The sequence below is a fragment of the Solanum stenotomum genome, chromosome 2 (genome assembly GCF_019186545.1).
Source record: "Solanum stenotomum isolate F172 chromosome 2, ASM1918654v1, whole genome shotgun sequence".
Classification (NCBI taxonomy): domain Eukaryota; kingdom Viridiplantae; phylum Streptophyta; class Magnoliopsida; order Solanales; family Solanaceae; genus Solanum; species Solanum stenotomum.
The window spans coordinates 26,538,564-26,558,444 of NC_064283.1; the positions used below are offsets into that span (position 1 = coordinate 26,538,564).

The 19,881-nt window shown below is 35.1% G+C and overlaps 1 protein-coding gene across 1 annotated transcript in view; it reads right to left on the bottom strand.

Moving 5' to 3' along the window:
* LOC125855854 (uncharacterized) overlaps positions 1–17,648 on the bottom strand; it is a 254,955-nt gene extending 237,307 nt beyond the window's left edge. Inside the window, exons 1-4 of the mRNA XM_049535530.1 lie at positions 17,207–17,648; positions 7,436–7,611; positions 6,195–6,348; positions 5,971–6,023 (exon numbers count right to left, since the gene is read on the bottom strand). Coding sequence (XP_049391487.1) covers positions 5,971–6,023; positions 6,195–6,348; positions 7,436–7,611; positions 17,207–17,543 — 720 coding nt within the window. The 5' untranslated portion in view covers positions 17,544–17,648. The remainder of the gene's footprint in view (positions 1–5,970; positions 6,024–6,194; positions 6,349–7,435; positions 7,612–17,206) is intronic.
* Between the last annotated feature and the right edge of the window lie 2,233 nt (positions 17,649–19,881).

Genomic DNA, 19,881 nt, shown 5'->3' on the forward strand with positions numbered 1-19,881 from the left:
TTTAAAAACTATGTAATATGTAGTTTTAATGAGCTTCTATTTAATTTAATATGAATTAAACAAACAACACAAAATAAGATGAGGAAGTGAGGAGAATTCAGCATAAAATGAAACTAGACATGAAAAACAAAGAGTTTTTAGAACTGCTTATTAACTTCAATTAAACAATTACTCTTTTCAATTGGCTACTGCAACTTTTATTTTATTTTTTTAGAGATTTTTGTGTTGTGGGTCTCTAATAAGGATTATTTTAACAAGTAATACCACTTTTGAATTATTTACAAAATAATAAATTTATAGCACAAAATTGCTTACATGTGATAAAAATAGATCTAGAAAATAATCATTTATTTCTCGTATTAAGGGATCTATTTTAATTTTCATCAATTTATTTCTTTTTCTCTCTCATGATTCTAATATAATTATAGTTAATGAGCAATTAAAGGAGGAACAATGCCGTTGGATTAGTTGTTCCTCTAAAAATATTTAAAATGGATTAGTTGTTGCCCTGAAAATGTTTTAAAAAAAGTCTACTCCGCTTGCAAATACGCGGATTCAACCCCTGCGGAGGAGCGCATCAATGTTTCCTGAACACCCAAATCCACTGGACTACACCTTCCAGTTGTTCCAAAGGGTGTTTAAAGTGTGTTATATAACCACATGAGTAGCATGTTATCTGTATATAAAGTATAACTTCCCGAACGAAAGGTCTTCGCCTGACCACCCTCGATATACTGTAGCTCCGCCCCTGTTTCTAATCCAGGAATTTATGATGACAACTAGCTAGAGATACTGTAGGTCCTTAGTTCAGATTTCTACTTTAGTCCTCTTAAAGATAATGGCCAACCAGCATTGATGCATTAAAAGAAAATGATTTCAGACAACAGAAAAATTATCACTTCAATGCTAAAATGACCATATCTCAGCTTGAAAGTTAATTAGAATATAACTGATAGCTTAGTCTTCTTCTTAATCAAGAAAAAGAAAAATTTCACGTAACATGTAATCATCTTTACACATTTAATCACTAGCATCTTATTAATGTTAACTTGAACAGCACCTCTTCAGCTGTATCAGATTAACAACTTTGGCAAAATTAGAGATGTGCATATGAGATTTGAACTTTGAAGTGACTTGGTTCATGCATGAGATGAAGGTCTTTAACTGAACTAGAATGTGTTCCATTTAATTGCTCTTTACTGACCATCTGTATCAACTCTTTCTAAACATTATGAAGATCAAATGGTGTATGCCTGCAAACTCTGTTGATTTCCTTAAGAGGTGGAAATGGCCGGACGGAAGAAATGGTGGAGATTGGTTCCTGCTTATATATAGTGGGCAATTTGGAGGGAGAGAAATTCTAGAGTTTATGAAGTAAGTAGCAGCCACTTGCAGATTATTAAGATGAAGTGTCTACTTCTGTTTCAGTTTTGGTGTAAATAATGTCTAAATAGGAGGAGGATTCTTTAATGATTTGATAGTAATGGGGGCATACGAGATGGTCATCATGAAATTGGAGGGTTCTTTCCGAGCTTCAAGATCCATAATATGCTTATGTGGATACTAAAAGAGTGAAGAACAAGGTTCAAGACAATTGGAAACCCCAAAGAAGAAAGAAGACCCATTTCTTTGGTCTTAAATTGGGAAGCCCTAAGTAAAAGGGTATTTTAATATTTTTGCTTAGTTAATGAACCCTAATATAAATAGGCTACTATGTCTTTATTTTTTTATTAAAAAAAGGTAACTTCTATTATGAACAAAGGAATACTCAGAAAGTATTCCAGTAATACTTACAGCAAAATTACAGAGAGAGAAGTGACCCTACTAATGCTTCATAAATAATTTAGAATACTAGTAATATCCTCTTCTCCTTGTGGATATTTGTGTTTACACCAAAACAAACGCCTAGACAGTTCATCTTTAGTTTCTACAGAGAGCATCTCTTGTTTTCGAAGCACTTCTGATTCCTTTCCATCCATATAGTCCACCAAATGTAGGCTGGGCAAATCTTCCATCTCTCCTTGTGTCCTGACTGATTCCCATCTCTATTCCAACAAGCTAAAGCCTCTTTGATGCTCCTTGGCACAGTCCAGCTTATGCCTCTTAAATTAATGGAAATCTGTCATAACTTCATAGTCTCTCTACAATGTAGAAAGAGATGGTTTATTGTCTCAATCTTACATTCACAAAAAGAGCCTCTAGAGCAAATTTGAGAACCTCTTTTCATAAGGTTGTCTTGGGTGAGTGTGGCTTTTTTGGCAAGTAGCCAAGTGAAACATACTACCTTGAAGGGTACCTTGACTTTCTAGATCATCTTCCATGGCCAACTACCACACTGTGAGACTGAGATTTGTGATCTCTTGTAAGCTGAACCAACTGAAAATCTGCCTTGCTTGTCTAGTAGCTAAAATAGATTGTCCCCGTTGGAGTTTAATTTTTTGTATTGCTCCAGAGTATTGAGTAGTTGAGCCACTTTGTTAATTTCCCAATCGTTCAAGTCCCTTCTAAACCTGAGATCCCACCCCTGATTGTCTCTCATTTGTCTGATTGTGTATACCTTTCGAAGTCTCAGGTTGAACAGGTTAGGATACTTGTTCTTCAAAGTTTCCTGTCCAACCCACACATCTTCCCAAAACAGTGTTTTCCCCCATTTCCTACCTTGATTTTGCAGCTGTTAGCAAAACTGATCCATTGACTTCTGATAGACCTCCATACTCCAGTCCCATAAGGTTCTGTGGGCATGTAGGTAGTCCATTTGGTCTCCATTCCAAAACTAGCCTTGATTGTCTCCTTCCACAGTGCTTGTTACTGTGATGCAAATCTGCGTAGCCATTTCATCAGAAGGCTCTGATTTTGCAGCTTTAGATTCCGTATACCTAGACCCCCTTCTTTTTTGCTTTGAATGACTTGATCCCACTTTACAAGATGAAATTTGTGATCATTAGGATCACAATTCCCTTGCCACAAAAAATTATTTCTGATGGCATCCATTCTGTCAATCACATTTGCAGGCATTGGGAAAATTGAGATCATGTATGTATGCATGGCATCCAACACACTGTTGACGAGTGTTCCCCTTCCACCTAGAGACAAATATTTTCTTTTCCAATTCACTAGCTTCTCACATTTCTCTAGAACATTGTACCATATGCTTTTTGACTTGCTCTTATCCCCAGAGGCATACCAAAGTACACTTTGGGAAGTTCTCCTATCTTTCCCCTAGAATATTTGCTAACCCATTTATATTGGACACCTTATTAACTGGGTAAATGAAGTTTTTCCCCCAGGTAATGTGTAAACCTGAGATGGCTTCAAACCATATCAAGATAATTCTTAAATACTTAAGTTGGGAGCTCTCTGCATCACAAAAAAATCAGGGTGTCATGAGCATAATGTAAATGTGATATGGCCAGTCCTGTCCATCATTCATGTTGGCATTGAAACCTCTTATCTATCCTTTTATTTGAGTTGTCCTGTGCATGTCATTTAGTCCTTCCATTGCCAGAATAAAGAGAAAAGAGGATGGGGGTCCCCTTGTCTCAATCCTCTCTTAGATGGGAAGAATGCAGAAGGAGATCCATTTATCAGAATGGAAAACCTCACACTCGTGATGCAGAATTTCATCCATTTTTCACCAAAACCCATATTCTATAAGGTCTTCCAGAGGAATCCCCAATGAAGGTGGTCGTAGGCTTTCTCAATATAGAACTTACATAAGACACCTGGGACCTTGCTGATCTTTCTGACATCCACACACTCATTTGCAATCAAAATTGCATCCATGATTTGTCTGCCTTTTATAAAGGCCAATTGTGAACATCCACCAGCTTGGAAACTACTTTCTTGAGCCTTTCAGTCGGAACTTTTGATAGAATCTTGTAAATGCTTCTCTATTAGACTTATGGGTCTGAAGTCCTTCAACTCCTTTGCCCCCATCTTTTTTGGGATCAGTGCTATGGTCACATGGAAACTTTTTTCAAAAAAGCTCTGAGCATGGAAGTTATGCACTGCTGCAACTACTTCTTTACTGACCACATCCCAACAGGCTATGAAAAATGCATGGTGTAACCGTCAGGGCCAGGCGCTTTATCCCTTGCACATGCCATTACACAGTCTTTTATTTCCTTTTCACTGAATTGTTCTTGTAGCATGATGTTATCCATCTCATTCACCATAGTACCGGATCTGACGTTGAATTGCGGTCTCCATCTTTCTGTTCAGGCTTTCAGCATATAAGTTCTGATAGTATCTAATGAATTGTTCTTTGATCACTGTTGGTTCCCCCATGCATTCTCCATTGACAGACAGCTTGTCAATGTCTCTATTGTGAAGAGCAGATTATTTTGGATTATGAATTTAATTTACTCTCTTTGAGAGCTGGGCATTTGGGAATTAAAATTTGTGTTTGATCTCAGGATTATTATATATTGTGATGAAATTGGTGAAATGTCAATTAGGGAATGGACTAATTTGATAGCTCAAATATGTTTTCATTTGTTAATGCTTCCAAGTGTGCTTCATATGTTCCATTTCTTAAAAATTTTGGTTGCTTTGATCAATTCAATAAGAAGTTTGCTCCTTATAGTCAAGTATACATGTTGCTTATAATATGACGATATTCTTCTTTGATTTTTATGATACTTGGCTATATCACAAAAGTTTATTGAATGGAAATTTGTAAAACTCCCTTGCCTTTGTTATGTATTGTTTGGTCAATTGTGATTTCATACTTATTTCCGTCATTGTTTTGCAAGGACCAAACCCGAGGACGGATTTCTTTAAAAAGGAGGGAATGATGAGATATGAGAGTGCTGAGGATTTGTCTTATACAGGCTATTCATTTTGTCTTTGAGCAAATCGATTGCAGTTCAATTCTAGATTAAACATATTTTTCTATCCTAGATTTAAGATTATTGGTTGCATTTACATATGTTTAGGTAAGTAATTACTTAGGTGTGTGTTTACCCCAACAATTGCCTTAATCTTCCTAACCTTTTATTGCTTTCCATAATTGTTCTTGGGTTCATGTGGGGTTGAAAAACTCGTCTCCACGAATCCCTCTCTTTCCGTTGATGACTTGATTTTTTTTTTCAAATTTCGAAATCCTTTGTTCTTATTCTTAGTTAAATGTGTGGAATAGACCAAATCCTAAGAAAATTTGAAAAATCAAGCAAGAAAAACCTTTTTTATTTTATTCTTCACGTCCAGGATTAATTTCTTTGAATGCCCAAGCCCCTTTCACATCAGATGGGGCAATTGTAATTGGTTAGGTTTTTTGCTCCTTTTTGGATCTGTCCTCATATATATGGCTTTAGCACTGTCCTAGTGCTCTTAAGTCTTAATACGAATGTTCTCATTCTCAAAGGAAAAACAAAACTGGATAAACCATTATCCCACAGATTCTGTTCTAAGAGATTTTAACGAAGTAAAATCAAAAGATACAACTTCAGTTCATATAGATACTTGCCTGCTATTCGGAACCAACTTTCAGATTTTTATAATTTTTGTTTTTTGATAAGTGATCTTCAGTCGGTATATTATCAAACTCCTAACTATCCTCCCACATGTAAATTCACCCTATTAGTCAGGAGTTGAACAGTGGCCATTTCACACTTTTGCTCCTTTGGTGACTCAAACCCCCAACCTTATGGTTTGAGGTGCAGGGTCCTTATCACTAGGCTATTCTGTTGTCCACATGTATGATTTCTCTTGAGCCCTAAACTTTCTTCATAGCTTAATTATCATTGTACCTTTTTTAGTTTTTAATACTTCTAAATATTAGATCATCTGTGACGTCAATTCAGCTGGATGATACAGATGGAGATTACATATAACAACACTACCAAGAGTGAGAGAGTCCAACCAACAAATCCTATACACTACATGTAGAAAATGATGCATGGAAATATGAAGGTCGATAGAATAGTTATGGTGAAAAAAGTAGTATAGATGGCATGTGCGTAAACCAACCTTTGTAATTTCAGAACCAATTATATCTGGCCTTGTTGAGAGAGACTGACCAACTGCACAATAAGAAAATAATGTTAGACTGGTATCTATTGATTAGGAAAGAAATACACTTAAATATGCAAGTCATTGAATGACTTCAAACAAGAAAAAGAGAATACAGAAATGGTTCATTAAGAGCCCTGAACAGTACCAAACCTAAAATTAAGGTAGTCCTTAATACTTACTCTTGATAAAAGTAGGACCAAGGTTTAGCATCGTTTCCTTTAAAACCTTCCCAAGAATGTAGTCTGACGTTTCCTTCATGACCTCTTCATTCGAAGTGGGGAGAAGTCCAGATATTCTAATTTGGATTGCCGCAGAAGTGAAGGCAACAAATACCTTACAAAACATAAAGCCCCTTAAGATTGTAATTCTACGGATTAACCTTGTTAGCAGCTCTTTATGTAGAGGAAACAGATAAGTTAATAAGAAATGTTTCACAGATTGATGAGCCGTAAGAAAAGAATACAAGTGGAGAATATGCCCAAAACTAAACATAAGCCAGGAGTCCAAGTTATTTCCTCTCCATTTTTACCATGATATTAGTAGAAAACTATCAATAAAGAAGTCATAAAACCTACACCAGACAAGTGTTCCTGGTTTGACCTGTTTCAACATATAACAGTTTTTGTTGTCAACTACAATTGAGGCACACAGTACGTGTGTCACATATCTTCCACTATAAACTGTTTATTTAGTTATTGCCAAATGCAAATTGCTAGTCCCTTTGGGGACATGATTAAAAAATATAAATTACAGACTTCAAGTTTAAATGGCAAGTAAAAATTAAGACAATATTGGGTTGATAACAGCCAATATTAAGGAAGAGGAGCATATTGAAGTGACCAATTTAGCCCTATCACTACTCAAACTAATAGTACAAAAGTGGAGACACTTCAGGATTTTAATGTTAATGTATGACCAAGGTAGTTATGGGAGATCAATGAAGTAACTCCAAGAGGCTAGAGCTTTATCAATGGTAAAGATAACCACATACTCAGATGTGAATGCAGTAAAAGAACTGACGGCTATGAATTAAGCATATGATTTATTTATTTTGTAAATAGACTGAATTAATCAGATGATATGAGGTATATATGTATATTTTGAGGTCTAGACTTGAAAACAACTCTAGGATAACTTCCAGGTACCCCTGGTCCCAAAGACTGAACCAAAAACAATAACTTCCAATTCATGCCAAATTGCTCCCACAAGGTTTCTAAATTGAGTTTCTGCGTGAATCTGTAACATATCTTTTCTAAAAGATAGGACACTAGATGCATGATAACTTGTGACCAAATTTAGTTGGACTTATAGTGTGGCAAAATCCTAACAGGTTGTTGGTCATCAACCAAAATTTGACTGATTGAACAGAAATGATGAACAAAGATCACAGTGAAGTGTCATAATAAATTATCTCAATTACCTCAAGCAGACGAAGAGCCACTACATGGGGTCTTAAATTGAAATATTCTGACACTTGTTCCGGATCATATGTTTCAGGAAGTGGCTTTGTCCATCGCTTAGATATGCAGTAGAAATAATTAAGATATGTCTCCAATGCTTCGACATCAGCCATAAACAAGTCTATGCCAGATAGTTCTGTCAAAAGATATCAAGCCTCAAAGTCGAATATTGTAGGACAAGGATGCATTAAGTTTATTTTTACACTCAACAGCCTGAAGATGGACATGAGTAATAAACATAATTCTGGCGCACCACACACACAGCCATACAGAAAAGACAGCAACATTTCCTAGATCTCGTCATAGAGAAACAAAATAGCTTTTGCGAGCCTGCCTTGACAAACTTTATAAGGAATAAGATAAAGACAAAATATGACCTGGTCTCCCCACCACCCTGCAATAGGAAAAGGATCCCCTCCAGTGGATTTTGCTCCATTCTCTTCAACGGATTTATGGACATGTGTTAAGAGAATTACTTTTGAAGGATTGGATCAAACATTATAAACTCAATTTTTTTTAAATGTTCATTTAGACTTTTTGTCTTCTTTTCTTGCGTAATAGCAACAGAAAATAAATTGTACCCAAGAAAAACAGAAAACAAATAGTTCTTTTTTTCTTTCATTCATTTATTATCTCTGTACTTGTTTATACATATTAACTGATCACCTTTCTAAATATACATGTCCCAAATTACTTGATCACTTACTAAATTAAGATAAAATTAATTAAAATTTTCCTATTTTACCCCTATAATTAATATTCATCATCATGCTTAATGTTCCCATAATTTCTGTTTGGAAGCTTAAACAAAATTAAAGTTTTCAGAATTTATCTTTCCAAAGAGTTCATTAAATACTTAATTACTCCTTTGTAGTCTTGCTCTTGCTCATTTTGGAGTATTTATAATAGAATTGTTTAAGAACAAGTATACACGTGAACAATAAAAAACAACTCACAAAGTGAGAACATCAATTTAATGCGGAGATCAAACAAAATAATGGAGTGACAAGTTATAATTAATCTGCCAAAATTTGAAGATCCAAAAACCTTTGAAAATTTTTGGAAGAAAAAAGTGTTTCTCCATGTATTGATATTGAAATAAAGGTGCATAACTTCCAATGATACCTTTTGTATGCCCTATGTCATCATAAATTATCTTTATATTCATCAATATGGATAAAGGGTAAATTAGTCAAATTAATCATCTTTATTATGATTTCTTAAGTATTGTGTAAAATGGAAAGTGAGCAGTTAATATGGGACAGAGGGAGCAATGTATTAAGAATAAAATTATTATATAATTTGTCTACTGTGTTAAGATGCACTTATTTCAAACGTTTAAGAGTTATTTTTAAAACATGGCACACATTCATAACTCCAGTAAAGAGTAAACGAGCAAAATTTACTGCAGGGATCCTTTCATTGTGCTAACTTAAATTGGCCAATGGACCAAAATTTACTGGAGGGGATCCTTTCCCCATGGTAACTTAAATTGACCAATGGAACAAATTTTACTGGAGGGATCCTTTCCCATGGTAACTTAAATTGCCCAATGGACCATAAAAACTCGTGCTCAAAATATTTTAATTTCCGAGGCCAGGTTTGTGGGCATAAAAATTAATCAAGTAAGAATCAGAAAGTACTCCCTCTGTCCCATATTAATTGATCACTTTCCATTTTACACAATACTTAAGAAGTCATAAATAAGATATTAATTTGACTAATTTATCTTTTATCCATATTGATGGATATCAAGATAATTTATGATGACATAAGGCATACAAAAGGTATTATTGAAACTTATGCACATTTATTTCAGTATCAATACATGGTGAAACACTTTTTTCTTCCAAAAATTTTCCAAGGAATTTTTTGGATCTTCAAATTTTGGCAGATTAATCATAACTTGTCGCTCCATTATTTTTTTTGATCTTCGCATTATAGTGATGTTCTCACTTTATGAGTTGTTTTTTTTTATGACATTATTAGTCTATATGTTACTGCTTTCCACTCTCACTTTATGAGTTGTTTTTGATTGTTCACGTGTATACTTGTTCTTAAACAATTCTATTATAAGTACTCCAAAATGGGTGAGAGCAAGAGTACAAAGGAGTAATTAAGTATTTAATGAACTCTTTGGAAATATAAATTCTAGAAACTTTAATTTTTTTAAAGCTTCCAAAGAGAAATTATGGGAACATTAAGCATGATGATGAGTATTAATTATAGGGGTAAAATAGGAAAATTTTAATTAATTTTATCTTAATTTATTAAGTGATCGAGTAATTTGGGACATGTATATTTAGAAAGGTGATCAGTTAATATGGGACAGAGTGAGTAGTAATTTTACACTAGGACCTTACCTTAATAAAGGAAGAACTTAAGCCTTCTTAAAATAGAAACCCCTATGATGAGCTAGCTTGGCGTAGCAAATATACACACAATACCAACTAATATATGTTCTTACTGTTGTACATCAGTATAAATACGATCAATTAACAGTTGGTTAGTCCCCACCCTGGCCATAGAGAAACATTTTCCTTTTGTTTCGAACTTCGTTAAACTCTCAACAATCTCAACTTTTTTTCCTTTTCTTCAAGGGTGACCAACTTTGTTGGGGGTACCATGATAATATGTGGATTATAAAAACAAAACAACAATTACCATGCACCACTTACCACATACTAAAATTTCCAGAGGAACATAAGTGGTCGACAGAGTACACTTGATCTGAGGTCCTCCCACTTCTTTGAAGTGTATGCACCAAACTGACATACTGGAAAGGATTTTGTAGTTCCTTCTTTTAACTTTCTCTATGTTATATATATTTTTTTGACAAGTATGGTAATTTTATAAATGAAAACCAGCATTAAGTGAATATTGGTGATTAGAGGTTAAAACTTTCTCTATGTTATACTGGGGCTCAAAAGAATAAAAGGTCCTTTAAGTTTAGCATTTAGCCATTACACTCCATCATCCCCTGAAATCTTAGATCAATACTTTGCAATCCATTCACAAAATATAAAAGATGGTTGAAGTATCTTCTCATTCAACTTTACCCTTGAAGGAAGTAATATTGACCAGCCCCGCCCTACCAACAACAACAACATACCCAATGTAATCCTTGCAATTCACTCACAAAATATAAAAGATGGTTTAAGTGTCTTCTTATTTGTGAGAAATATTGGAGAAGAATATTATTGAATTGTTGTTTTAATTATTACATAGAGAACTCTATTTATAGAAACTACAATACAATTTCTTACCAAATAAGAGACTATAAACTATTCATATTCTGTGTAGGATTGTATGTACATATTCTATTCTAACACTCCCCCTCAAGCTGGTGCATACAAATTATATGTACTAGTTTGTTACAAATGTAATTAATACGAGGACCGGTGAGGGACTTGGTGAAGATATCTGCAAGTTGATCATTTGACTTCAGAAATTTAGTAACAATATCTCCTGAGAGTATCTTTTCTCTGACAAAGTGACAATCAATCTCAATGTGCTTAGTCCTCTCATGAAACACTGGATTTGATGTGATATGAAGGGCTGCTTGATTATCACACACAAGTTCCATATGACCGATTTCTCCAAACTTCAGTTCTCCAAGCAACTGTTTGATCCAAACTAGCTCACAAGTTGCTACAGCCATTGCTCAATATTCTGCTTTTGCACTAGATCAAGCAACCACACTGTGTTTCTTACTCTTCCATGACACCAAATTACCTCCTACTAAAACACAATATCCGGATGTGGAACGTCTATCACAGGGTGATCCTGCCCAATCAGCGTCTGTATATCCGATGATATGCTCATTGCCTTGATCCTCAAAGAGTAGTCCTTTACCAGGAACTGACTTTATATATCGCAGAATACGAACAACTGCATCCCAATGACTATCACAAGGAGAAGTCATAAACTGACTTACGACACTCACAGGAAAAGAGATGTCCGGTCTAGTCACCGTGAGATAATTCAACTTTCCAACCAACCGTCTATACCTCTCAGGATTACTGAGTTGATCCCCTTGTCCTGGGAGGAGTTTAACATTCGGATCCATAGGAGTGTCAATAGGTTTACATCCCATCATTCCAGTCTCCTCAAGAATGTCTAAAGCATACTTGCGTTGAGAAATAACAATACCTGATCTAGACTGAGCAACCTCAATACCTAGGAAATACTTCAGTCTGCCGAGGTCTTTAGTTTGGAAATGCTGAAAGAGATACTGCTTCAAATTAGCGATACCAACTTGATCATTGCTGGTGATAACGATATCATCAACGTAAACAACCAAATAAATACACAAATTTGGTGTTGAATGCCGATAGAACATAGAGTGATCAGCTCCACTACGAGTCATGCCAAACTCCTGAATTACTGTACTGAACTTTCCAAACCAAGCTCGCGGAGACTGTTACAGACCATAGAGTGACTGACGCAATCGACATACGAGGTTTCTAGACTCCCCATGAGCAACAAAACCAGGTGGTTGCTCCATATAGACTTCTTCCTCAAGATCACGATGTAGAAAAGCATTTTTAATGTCCAACTGATGAAGAGGCCAATGACGAACGGCAGCCATAGATAGAAAAAGACGGACTGATGCTATTTTGGCCACAGGAGCGAAAGTGTCACTATAATCTAGCCCAAATATTTGAGTATACCCTTTGGCAACAAGGCGAGCCTTAAGCTGATCGACTTGACCATCTGGACCAATTTTGACCGCATAAACCCAACGACAACCAACAGTAGACTTACCTGAAGGAAGGGAGACAAGCTCCTAAGTACCACTCGAATGTAAAGCAGTCATCTCATCAATCATAGCCTGCTTCCATCCAGAATGAGAAAGTGCTTCTCCTGTAGTCTTAAGGATGGAAATAGAGGACAAAGATGATACAAAGGCATAATGGGGTGAACATAAACGATGATAACTCAAGAAAGTATAATGTGGATTAATATTCAAGTAGATCGTATACCTTTTTGAAGTGAAATCGATTGGCTAGCAGGAGGCAAGGCCGCAGTGGGAGCAGGGTCTGGCGCATAACATGAATCATTTGAGACTATTGCTGGACGTGGACGCCGATGATAAGTTAGGAGTGGTGGCACTGCAACTGGAGATGGGGAAGTAACCGTAGGTCCCTTAAAAGTCGGTATAGGCAAGACCTGAGGTATGGGTAAGACCTCAGAGACATCAAGACGATCAGAAGATGTTTAGTAAGGTTGAGATTCAAAGAATGTTACATCGGCAGACATAAGATATCGGCGGAGATCATGTGAGTAGCAACGATACCCTTTTTGAACTCAAGAGTAACCAAGAAAGACACATTTAAGAGCACGAGGGGTTAATTTATCTTTTCCTGAGGCTAAGTTATGAACAAAGCATGTGCTCCCAAATACACGAGGAGGGATAGAATAGAGATGTAACTGAGGATACAGTATGGAATGTGGAACCTGATTTTGAATAGAAGATGAGGGCATTCTATTAATTAAATAACAAGATGAAAGGACTGCATCTCCCCAAAAACGCAGCGGAACATGAGATTCAATGAGGAGAGTGCGAGCAGTCTCAATGAGATGCCTATTCTTTCTTTCTGCTACACCATTTTGTTGAGGAGTGTATGGACAAGATGTTTGGTGAATAATTCCTTGGTGAGACATAAACTCTTGAAACTGGGATGATAAATATTCTAAGGCATTATCACTACGAAAAGTACGAATAGAAACACCAAACTGATTTTGTATTTCAGCAAAGAAACTTTTGAATATAGAAAATAACTCAGAACGATCTTTCATTAAGAAAACCCAAGTACATCTCGAATAATCATCAAGAATTGGTTGTGACAATAACTTATGTTGGTACTGACAGGACTACTAAAATTGCATTGTGGGATGACCTGTATGATATTGCCTCACATATGAACTCCCCATGGCTAGTATGAGGGGATTTCAATGTGATTACTGATGAGTTGGTAGTTTTTATTTAATTTTTTTTATGACCGTGGTGTCCGGGCCAGCTTTTGCGCACCTCGACTAATTTCACGGGGTACCTATCACCTCCCACCAACAACAGGTACCAAGTAGCTCTGTCCACCAAGACTAGGACAGATGGGAAGAATCACCTAGTGTTTTTTGTCTCTATTGAGTTTTGAACCAGTTCTCAACCACTTCATTAACCACTAGCCCACACCCTTGGGTGCCTGATGAGTTGATATTTTACCAACTTATTTGACTTTTATTCATGAATTATTGTTATGTTTTAATGCTACTAGAAGGGATTTTAGGTCATTGTTCTCTTATGTACAGGCATTTCTTGAAAAATGAAGAATGAAGGATTTGAACTAAAGAATCACTGAATACATCGGCAAGGAACTGACATCTAGCAGGAGTGCACCATGTTCCGCAGGTGCAACGCCGGCTAAGAAGGAAGGCATTGTGTAAGGCACCTGTGCTTGACAGTTTGAACCAACACTTCGTCGGTCTGGCGCATGTGCCACTGGTTTGGAGCAAACTGAAACAGCGCCACAATCATCTATGGACGGTTTTGTACCTGCAGCACAAGTGAAAGACGAAAGAAAAGGGGAAAACTCGTACTTGATGCTGAAAAGGCTTCCTTTGGCAGGTTCCAAGGATATTATTGAATGTGTAATTATGTACTATCATCTTCTTCTGGTCTTCCCAATTGGGGATATTCTAGTTAGTTTTCATTATTGCATAGTAGAGAGTAGAGAATAGACATTGAAGAATAGTTTTTCGTTGCTGAAGAAGAAAACCCAAATTGTACTTCACTGAGCTTGGATCTGAATTTGATTACACCTTATGAATGGAGTATAACTTTGATGGTATATTCTTTATTTTGTTATTTATGAGTAACTAAATCTCTTGCTAGGGGTATGTGTGTGCACGATGTGGGTGTAAACTTGAATGGGTAGTGACTAAATAGTTCTTAAATCAGCTATTATGCATGGATTTGTTGTTGTCTTCGAGGTTTAATCTAAAAATCAATGGTTGCAAACAGTGGTTGAACCTAACTCTATTTTGACTTGAGAAAGCAAAATAAGGTTGGTAAGACTTCATTAGTGAGAACTTGAGAAATTGGTCATTGGGTTAGAGTTAGAGATAGTCTAATCTGATTGATTTCTCATATAAGGGTAGATCTACAGATAGTCTAACCCACTCAAGCAATGCTTGGTGTTTTGTTTGCATGGTTTTGAAGTTCGGAAGAATCCAAGATATACGTATACATTAGTTTGAGAGAATATTGGATATAGTATCGACCAAATGCTATCCATGTGTTAATTGGTTTGTAACTAGTTGGTCATTGCCTATTGAGTTGAAACTCCATCGATATTACACACACCCCTAGTCGCTTCCAACTTGTTGAACTCTCTTTTATGTTACGTGATCGTGATAGTTGAAGTTTTGAATCAAGTCTTGTGTTCCCCAACTCCCAAAAAAATTTACATTATTGTTTGGACAACATCGCATTGGAGCAGCATGGATGACATAGAGGCTTGCCTCTAGAGTTGTGTGATAAGAAGGTACCACCTAAACTCAAAGGTAAGTTCAGCAGAGTGGTGGTTAGACCGTCCTTATTGTATAGGATGGAGTGTTGGTTAGTCAAGAACTCACATGTTCAGAAGATGCATGTTGCGGAGATGAGGTTGTTGTGATGGATGTGTGGGCATACTAAGAGCGATAAGAATAGGAATGATGTTATCCAGGAGAATGTGAGAGTGGCTTCTGTACTGGACAAGATGAGGGAAGCGAGACTAAACTAGTTTGGACATGTGCAGACAGTGTTTTGAGAAGCGAGAAGCGGAAAAAAGCGACAAGGGCTCGCTTTACAAAAGCGAGAAGCGAGAAGCGAAGCGCGCGCTTTTTTTTAATACAGCGATATTTAGTATAAAAATAAAAAAATATTAAATAACTGAATAGAGGTAATATATTCTTAGATTAAAAGTAAATAGATAGTCAATAATACTCATAAGTCATAACATATAAAGCAAAAAATCAAAAACATAATTAAATCACAAAGAATCAAACTCCTATTCTTCAACAAGAGCAGCAAAAGAATTGAAAAAAACATAGCAGTAATATTAATTGAAAAAAAAAACAGGTCAGTAATAGAGATTGAAAACAGAGCAGCAAACAGAATTGGAAAAAAAAAATGCAGCAATAAAAATATAGAAAAACACCCAGCAGCAACCAAAAAAAAAAAAAAATAGTAGCAGATCGCAGCAGCTTCGCAGAGAAGAAGAGAAGAAGAAGAGAACTTACAGGCTACAGCAGTCGCAAAGAAGATGAGAAAAAGTTGCAGCTTCTTAGTCGCGTAAGTATCTTTCAGAAATTAAAAAAAAAAAAAAACCTTACATTTAAAAAAAAACCCTAATTGGCGCTTTTTCATAAAAAGCGCGCTTTATCGCGCTTTCGCTTTTCTTGCGCTTCTCGCTTCTACAGTAGAAGCGAGAGCCTTTTCAATGTCGCCTCGCTTCAGGAACTAAAAGCGCAGTCGCCTCGCCTCGCCTCGCCTTGCGCTTTTTACAACACTGTGTGCAGAGGAGGTGCGCTAACACCCAGTGATAAGGTCCGAGAGGCTAGTTGTAGGGGGTACGCGGAGGGGAAGAGGTAGGTTGAAAAAGTAATGGAGAGAGGTAATTCGACAGGACAAGGCATAACTTCATATTACCGAGAACATGACTCTAGATAGGAACCAGTAGAGGTCGCGTATTAAGGTAGATTGTAGAAGGTTAGTAGAGGTAGTGTTGTCTTGCCTTGTGAAGGTTAGTGTCCACTGTAGTAGTAGTAGTTGTACCCTTGTAGTTCTTGTCATATGTTGTTTATTGTGGTTCGATTATTACACTATTTTACAGTTGTTAGTCTCTCCCTTGCAGACTTTACACCGTTTTTCTTATTAGCGGTTATGCTTTCCTCATTGTTTTCTTCTTCTTTTACTTGGGCTTGATTTACTTGAGCCGAGGATCTTTCAGTACCTCTGTGAGGTAGTGGTAAGGTATGCGTACACTCTACCCTCCCCAACTCACACTTAGTGGGATTCCACTGGGTATGTTGTTGTTGTATAGTACTTTAAGGCTCGAGTGAAGCATTCCTATTGGCTTGACATATAATCTTTGTTGCCTATAAATAGTAGTTTTCATTCACTTGTAAAGGGTTGACTTTTTGGCAATACTATGGAATACATTGATACTCTTGTGCTCCAAGTTTTCTATTATTTGAATTCTTCACTATGCCTGAGCTCTCAAGAACAAGAGCATTTTACGTTTCAGATTCCAGAATCTGATGCACTAAGCTATCCCCGGAACCAAGCTGAATCAAGAAATATCTGAGCATTCCTGTTTCCTTTATTTATTTCAATACATTTTTGTTCTTAATAAACTTATCCAATAACATATCTATCTACTTAAAACGAACTAACAAGTTAACTCAATCCGTGTATCCTTGACCTCGTGACAAATTCAAGTGTACCATTTTCCGGTTAAACACATCGAATCCCCACCGTGACCCACGAATTCAAAAAATAGGGGAATATGAAAGAAAACTAAAGTACCGTGTTGCTGCAATTCTTCAAACAACCACCCACATAACATCAAACACATACTCAGCATTACATAGCACAGATTTACACATAACAAAGTACAAACATTATAATTTCAGTTGAAACCAAATTCCAAGTAATCCAACAAAAAGAAAGAAAAAAGAGGAACCTGGGTAATGAGGTTGAGGCCAAGAGGGGGCATCAAAAACCTCTGAAGAGACCCGCGGTTCCTCAACATGACGAAGCCAAATGAAATCATCAAGTGACTTAGTGAGTTTGGGAATGCGAAAGGTTTTGTTTGCCCATTGCAGCCCCTTGCCGATTCCCTTCCTTATGAACTCCGCATCCTTTTTAACTACCTCTGTTACGTTCCGAAGAGTATTCTTTTCCAATTTTTGTCTTTGGGCATTGCTATTTTTCCTGATTGTGCCGGAAGAAGCCCACACTTTTTTATGTGAAGAGATTTGGGGTGCCAACGGTGCTGCTAATGCTGCAGCAAATGGCATATTTTGGACTTCAATACTATTTTGGGGGATAATTCATGGGGAAGTAGAGGCAGTGGAAAACTGGAAATGTAAGAGGAAGGAAGCAACTGTGTAGTGAATGGCCTTCTTTGAGTTTGGGCTCTATGTTTTTTTGTGGCTATGGTTAAAGTGGAGTGAGTTCCTAAATGCTCATTCAAGTTTAGCAATTGCTTTGAAATATTATTTATATTTCATTAAGGATCAATATATCATTTGACTATCATTATTTTCTTCCAAATATATTTGACACTCCAAAAGTCCCACTCTTTCATAATTGGCATGTCATTAAAGTCTTTTTTTTAATAATAAACTAATTTAATTTATTAAACTCATTTAACTAAAATAATGATCATATTTTTTAAAAAAAAAAGATATATTAGTTTATTAAGAAAAAATTTTCATACTTAAGAATCTTTTATCATAATTAAACTTTTTATTTTTTTATGTTATGAAGAGTATGTTTTTAAAACGTACTATAATATCATCAATTTTGAATACTTATGAACACATACATTCAAAAAAATATTGATATACAAATCACTCATGAATGCTAATTTACATCAATTAATCATAAATTGTATAATGAATCAATAATATTAAATGCCAATTAACTATTACAATAATATTAATTGTGTATTTGAAATTCATGCTTACAATATTTATTTTTTGAAAAAATAGAAAGTAAATAATATTATATTTTTTATCCAAAAAACAATACTACTAAATACCTCAAAAGTCTCATTCTATTCTAGTTGATATGTCATGTCAATAAATCATCATTTAAAAAATAATAGACCTATTTAATTCATCAAACTTATGTCTCTACAAAACAAATATATAAATTACATGAGAAATTATGAAAATTATAAAAAAAAATTAAAAAATATAATTCCTTTATATATATTTACCAAACAAAATTCAATAAAAAACCTCTGTGTGCAATTATTACCTGGTAATTTTTAAAATTCCTAAGTAAATTATTTGAAAATTTTAAGCAATTTTTTTCATAAAAGTATTCAAATAAATTTGTAAGGCTGACAAAAAAGTCAGTATGAAAGAGAAAATTATTATTTAATTATTTTTAATTTAATTTTTATTTTTATTCTTTTATTCTATATTATATTATATTTTAACTTCTCATACAATTAAACAACAATATATATTCTTATCTCATTCCAAATTTATTAAATACAAGTAATAATTAATTGAATTGCCTATTTTAATTCAATAATATAAATATTATATGAGATTAATATATTGATAAATAAAGATCAAAATTTTATATTCTAATATAATTATTATTCACTTTCTATTTTCTTTTTTAAAAAAAGATATTGTAAGTATCTATGGATTTCAAAGCACCCAATTAATTAATTTGTAATAGTTAATTGACCTTTAATATTATTGATCTATTATATAATATATGATTAATTGATGTAAGTTGACATTCATAAGTGATTTGTATATCAATTTTTTTTTGAATATATGTGTTTATAATTATTCAAAATTGATGACATTATGGTAAGTTTTAAAAAACTATTCTTCATCGCATAAAAAAAATAAAAAAAAATTAATTATGATAAAAGATTCTTAAGTATGAAAATTTATTCTTAATAAACTAATATATCTTTTTTTTTAAAAAAATATGATCATTATTTTAGTTAAATGAGTTTAATGAATTAAATTAGTCTATTATTTTAAAAAAACTTTAATGACATGTCATGTCAACTAGGAGAGAGTGAGGCTTTTGGAGTGTCAAATATATTTGGAAGAAAATAGGGATAGTTGAGTGATATTTTGGTCTTAAATAAAACATAAATAATATTTCAAGGAAATTCCCTAAACTTGGGTGACCATTTAGGGAATTGACCCGGTTAAAGTGTTGTTTACGTGGATCGTAAATTATTTAAAGGGAAAAGGACAAATATATTTGAATGGATTTCTTCTTATTGACCGGAGAGAGAGGGAGAGGGAGGAGAGGCAAGGGAGATAGGGAGAGGGTTTGCTATAAATAGGGGTGGTAAATGGTTGGATTGGATCGGATTTTGATGGATTGAGCAAAAATGGTTTGGATTACAATTCACCCAAATAGAATATGGGTAAATATGGATTTGGTCAAATATGATTTGGGTAAAATGGTTCTAACCCATTTAAAACCTCTCCATATTTCCTTAACTAAGTGAACTGGGACTTCATAACATCAATTTACCGCCTCCCCTGGGAACCCCCACTCCCCGCTCCCCCCCCCCTCACCTTCCACCAACCGACCCCTAAATTTTTTTTGTTTTCCAAAAACAAAAAAAAAATTATCCACTCCCCC